The 6,628-nt window shown below is 30.0% G+C and overlaps 1 protein-coding gene across 1 annotated transcript; it reads right to left on the bottom strand.

Moving 5' to 3' along the window:
• Window positions 1-4,711: 4,711 nt before the first annotated feature.
• LOC140866795 (phytolongin Phyl2.2-like) lies at window positions 4,712-5,889 on the bottom strand. The gene has a single exon (XM_073271845.1). The coding sequence runs from the start codon at window positions 5,716-5,718 to the stop codon at window positions 4,960-4,962; it is 759 nt and encodes a 252-aa protein (XP_073127946.1). The 5' UTR covers window positions 5,719-5,889; the 3' UTR covers window positions 4,712-4,959.
• Window positions 5,890-6,628: the final 739 nt, after the last annotated feature.

Genomic DNA, 6,628 nt, shown 5'->3' with positions numbered 1-6,628 from the left:
CTGTTAGTATATATATATATATATATATATGTAAGTTTAACACTTGACTCTTCAATTAAACTCTTTATTTAAGCATTATGCTATAAAATCTTTCAAATAAAAAATTAAAATGCAATTAATATTTTTAAAATATTTTTTTTACTATGAATATGTGATTTTAATTGTGAATTTACGTGACTATCGTTTTTCTTATTACATAATGAAATTTGTTTTCTCAATTATTTATTCATGTGACTCTTCAATTAAATTATTTGTTTAAAAATTATACTACGTACTCTTTCAAATAAAATTTTTAAAACAATTTTTTACTTTGATTTATAATTTATCGTATTCGATTATTACTTTACAGATGAACCAACACATAGAATAATAATAATAAAAATAATAAATTTTGGTATCTTACAAGATAGTATATGTATAATTAAATAAAAAAATCCATATCGTAATTTATTTTTTATATTAATCTATATTTTATCTATTCTATTACTATAATGAGTATAGGAGAGTAAGAATTACGATTAACTTAAATATTCTTTTACGCACTAATTTTTTGAAGTTCACTTTTATATTTTATACATCTACTATTTATTATTTGCTTATTTTCTTATTTGAGTTTTTCCTACAAAATTTATTTAACTTATTTAATTCACACTATTTTTCTAGATCTTACAAGATATTTTATGAATACTTAAAATAGAAAATTTACATCATGTAATTTATTTTTTCTATTAATATGTCGATGGTCTATTCTATTACTATTATAAATATATAAATATCAATTATGAATTAACTTAAATATTTTTTTACACGCTATTTTATTTTTTCCACTTTCATATTTTGTGTATATACTATTTATTATTTGCACATTTTCTTATTTAAGTTTTTCTTTCAAACTATATTTAATTTATTTAATCCACACTATTTTTCTATTAATCTTACAAGATAGTATATGAGTACTTAAAATAAATTAATTTTACATAGTCCTATAAATATATTTAAAATATTTAAAGCAAATTATTTTTCTATTAATCTTACAAGATAATAATAATAATAATAATAATAATAATAATAATAATAATAATAATAATAATAATAATAATAATAATAATAATAATAATAATAATAATAATAATAAGAATAATAATATATGCATATATACTTAAAATATAAAAATGTTCACAATGTAATTTATTTTTTGCACATTATTTTTTCTGTTAATATATTAGTTATTATTAATTATACATTAATTACTATTACAAAATATAATCAATTTATATATCTTTTTCTAATCACTGTTTGAGTTCTAATTATGAGTTTAATTAAATATTCTTATTTTTCATACACTATTTTTCTATAAATTTTACAATATATTATATGAATATTTAAATAAAAAATTGTATAATGTACTACATACTTAAATGTATATGTTTTTTACATATTGTTTATCTACTAATATTACAGAATAATATATGGATATTAAAAATAAATAAATAAATTGAAATAATTAAAACATATATGAAATATAAATATTGCGCTACAAATACAATCAAATAATTTTACTTAAATTTTGTTATTCTACGTTATTTTTCTTGTCAAACTCATCGAATATGAGTTCAAAATATATTAAATTAGCAAACTAATTATGTCACTGATCGAATAAACCGAATTCTTGAATTGTATAATTAATTTTTGTTTTGATAATTTGTTTCATTTGGAAATTTAACTCACAAGAAACTATTATTAGAACTTAAGGTGGAAAAAAAAATTCAAAACATGATCATACATGACTCAATCACTAACTCATACATAAAAAACAATTATCAACATACTGTATCGAAAACTTTCTAATTAATTAAACACAAATATTAAAATATTCTAATTAATTAATCTAACATCATTTATAATTATCATATTTTGTCTTTGAACTAACACCATTTATTCTTTAGATTTGTATCATAATTCTATGTCAGCATGTTAATCTTGAATCTTAATTATGATGTATATTTTAGTTTGTAAATAGTTATTAAATTATGATTCAATAAATTTATTTTGAAGAAAAAATATTGATATTTGGAATATAAATTGTAGATGTATATTGTATGCATGCAATACATATATAATCATTAATATTATAGTTAAAAAAACCCATAAAACGTGAACTAGACAAGATATATAAAAAAACTACACAATTAAACAAAAAGTAACACAAGTAAAAAATAAATAATTGTCTATTACCTATGGCTTACTAATATTGAATTCTCAAAATTGGGGAAAGTGAGAGGCTTTTATTTAGTGAAAAAAAAAAATTCAAAAACTAACATTTGATTGAGCTACAATTATTCACTACAAAGTTAGTGGATTAAAAGATGCAACACAAAGTGAACTATTGAAAATATTAAATGGGCTAAGTTGTATAAAACTCAAATATACAAGTATCTCTTTTAATGTAAATTAAGAGTTCACTCGCCTTAAGTGGTTATGTTGCATCATTGCAAAAAATCAAAGTTCATAGACTGTACTTGTGATGTCCGAGACTGACAAGAGGGTGGAGAATAATCGTCGGTGTCAAGAAGTTAAAAGAATTAAGCGGCTCTTGACAGACTTTTAGGAGAAAAAGAATTTGAATGAACCGATTTTATACCGAAATGAGAGAGGTCTCAGACTACGTAGGTATGTTACTGAACGGTTTGGGCTTGTAAATTTTGATAGAAATTACTCATATCATCAAGGTGAATATCTTCTTTTTGAGATCTCATCGTATATATGAGAACTCCAAAGTTAAACATGCTTGACTTGAGACAATTATAGGATGAACGACCCTTGAAAAGTTTTAGAGGATGTGTGCGAGTGAGGACGAACATAAACATGCTGGAAAGATCCTTGTTGATATAGTGAGGATAGTCGTCGGATCTGGAATGTTATAGTATGTATCATTTATTGCCCAAAAAAATATATTGAAAAAATAATACATATAACAAAAGACCAAAAAAATATAATGAAATCCATAATAAGACAAACAAAAGAAAATTATACGATAAAAAAAAAAACATTACAAAATATAATCCATTTTTTAAAAATAATTAAACAAATATGTTTATTTCAAAATCAATTTGAGAGTAATTATTTAGCATGAATTGTCAAAAGTTTCAATGCTACTGTCAAAACAATTTTGTAGAGTTGTTTAATTTTGTTTTGAATTATATTACTCCAACACGTGTTTTCCACGTGCAACTTTCCACGTGCGTTGCACGTGCATTGTTGCTAGCTGGTATATATATATATATAAAGTTATACGGACTCTTAACGATCACTTCTTGATCCAAACCTCATTGGGGATCCTTTTTCGTTTCTTCTCATCAATTAGATTCATTACTTCAACTAGTACCGATTGATTGATGGAAGAGAGGCGAATGTGGATTGGTACAATTTTGGCATATTCAGGATTCCAAGAGAGACTGATCTGGGTTTCAACCCATGTAAAGGAATAGAGTACCATATCTTTCTCGGGAGCACATACACAGATTAAATTCATTTCTCCTACGATACATACAAAATGAATTTAACAAAATTCCCTGAGTAGAAAACTTTTACAGGTTAAATGATGGATTTTGGCTCTAATTTTGTGTAACCTCAATTAGTCATTATGTAGGAGAGATGACCGAGTGGTTTAAGGCATAGCATTGGAATTGCTATGTGGTGAAAAATATGGGAGTACGACAGTCGACATGGATAAAATCTCACAACCCGAGTGGAAATATTCGAGGCAGATCGATCAACTCTCGTCGACGATTTCGCGCAAAGTGGCGGTGTGGATCTCTAAAGATTCAACTCTAAAGATTCAATGGAAGAATCGTGGCCACAGTCCCAGAGTCGGCTTCTTGCATGGATAGTTGAGCCATTAATTCCATGGCATAATGGCAAGCGATCTCGATACGGAAGGGAACAAGTAATCAAAACATTGTGTGTTGGAGGCATAAACTCTAGAAGATCATTTGCGGCAGACAATGCCTTTTCGATCAAGTCTGGATGGTAATTCTCATGGCCATCCAACATGGGCCAATATCTCAATTCTCAGTTTTTGATCGATCATCTCAAGTGAATCGTCGTAGCACATGAGTCGATTGATGCCGATATGGATTGAACTCCACCTGATATAATATTCATATAAGGAGAGGTTGCAGCAAAAACTCTAGTACTCTTTGCAAAAAATGTAGTCTGTTTTTTTTAAACGAAAAAAAATTGAAAAAAATATAAAGTTTCGGGAAAAAAAAAATGTAGTCAGCTAAGCGCAATAGATACATCAATATTACAAAAAAAAAGTGGTATTTTCGTAAATGAAAAACATAAATCGGACTCCACACTCAAGGTGCTGTTCAGCGGTTACTCTCTTGGTTTCTCAATCGGTCACTCCACTTAAATCGGGGATATTATTTCTTCTGTAAAGGCTTTTGAGGTATGGAAAAAGTACCTTAAAAAAATCATAGAAATAAAAAAGAGTATGGAAAAAGCCTACATTTTGCTTGAGCATGCCTTCATTTTATGGTTGGGAGTACGGTTGACCAGGTTAGCAAACACGAGTTGGTTCATTTTTTATAAAATCTCGGTCCAGACCAAGTTTATGATCAGTGTTAAGGTGATGAAAGAGATTTCAAAGTCTATCCTGCAAACAGTAACAAGCTTAAGGACATCACAAAGCTACAGCAAGGAACTTTGATCCATTTTTGTAAGTAAAATATTACATGTATATTACAATTCTTTTTAACCACACCAAAAAAACAAAGTATAAATCAACTCAACCATTTACTATATTACATCATCTCCATTCTTTACAGTAAAAGAATGGCATATTAACATTATCAGCTAAGCGGAGAACCAGAATCAGAACCAACACACCCTTGCAGTATATTCACCACCACAATCTGCCACACTTGGGACAACAAAGCTCGAATTCGTGATACTTCAGCTGGCGATGCACTCAAACCCACTGCAAATCCACAACCAGACAACAAACAAGATCACACAAACGATAAAATCAAGCGACAGAACAACCCAAACTTGCTTCCTCCAAACTTTCTTCGCGTTTTGTAAGCCCATCAACTCTGGTGAGTATAACCCTGCATTCTTATGCGAAATCAGTGAAAATTCACGACTCAATCCGATACCCTTCCCCCCATTGTTATGATAATTCTCCTCCGTATCTCTCCTTCCACTATTGAATTCCCCAAACAACCAATTCGTCATCTTCTTCCACCCGTTGCCCCCGTCGAAGTGCAACCCATAGTGCAAGATCCCACTTTGGCCCATTCTCTGCCCCATTGGCGAAGAAATTCCATCCGTTTGACCCAATCCTGATCCCAGCAGCTGGTGGAACACCGGATTGAATTCCCCTTGATAACAATAGGAGCTCAATTTCTTCAAATTCTTCTCATTATTCAAAACCTCTCCAAACGCATCCCTCAAGCTCTTCAGAAACACCAAGGCCTCAGAATTCTCCAGTTTCTCATGGGATATCACGAAATAAACAAAGGGCTCGTCGATCAAGAAAGTGTAGGTCTTCGATCGGATTGTATGGGTGAATGTGGAATGAAACGGTGGATTTTTCTCGAGGCATCTGACCGCGATTGCACCGAGTGCGGCGTCTTTAGAGTTGAATTCGGTTAACACCGTGGTACCCTTTGCAATGCAGGCGTAGTAGATCAGCTCCGGATCCCAAATCATTGTTTAATCCAACCCCACCTCAATTTACATACAAACAAATAAATCGCCTTATTATTTATTATAAATTCAAATTCTTCAAATAATGGAAATAATTGGGGAATCCGATCAGATATACATAGGCGTGAAGCCAAATTGATGGACCATGATATTAAAATTGGGGGGAATTTCTAGGGTTTGTGGACGTAGCGTCAGACTTTGGAAAAGAATAGACCAAATGGTCATCTTAACCCGGCCCGATCTAATTTCAACTGGTGTCGGTTTCTTTTATACAGTTGTTATTATTATTATTATTATTAGTAGTAAACATTCAATTCCATTTGTTTAAGGGCATATTATTTTAAACTCTCTACTATCAAATTTTTCTTTAATTTAATTCCCTAAGATTGAGCTCTTCTTCTTTTACTCCAAAGGCGGAGGGTTGACTTGATGAGTTCTTCTCATCAATTGTTGCTTCATCCAATTCATCAAAAGCTGATGGTAGATTAGCACTTGTATCTTGGGTATTAGAATTTCCAACATCTTTTTCTACAACTAGTAGCTGTATTTCTTCTTGTAAAACCAATGGTTTTATCGTTTCTTGTTTATGAGAAACCAATGGCTTCTCTATAGCCCTCACAATTGGCCTTTGAATAGCAGCACATAGTTGAGTTTGAGCTTGCAAACATCATGTAATATGATTAGATACTTTGATCCGATCAGCTTGTTGTAACCTGCCAGCCATTTCAGCATTAATGACTAACTGGTTGAACTCGGTTTGAAGCAACCCAAGGTGTTCCCTGAGGTGCCTCTGCATTTTCATGATGAAATCCACGTCACTACCTTCCATCTCTTGTTAAAAAATCTGCAAGAATATTTTCATGAGATTTAATTATAACAATATCAAAAATATAGTTCTGACATAAAGCTTGTC

The sequence above is a fragment of the Henckelia pumila genome, chromosome 4 (assembly GCF_033568475.1).
Source record: "Henckelia pumila isolate YLH828 chromosome 4, ASM3356847v2, whole genome shotgun sequence".
Classification (NCBI taxonomy): Eukaryota; Viridiplantae; Streptophyta; class Magnoliopsida; order Lamiales; family Gesneriaceae; genus Henckelia; species Henckelia pumila.
Note: the sequence above shows the minus strand (reverse complement) of the source record. Positions and strands in the feature narration are given on the sequence as shown.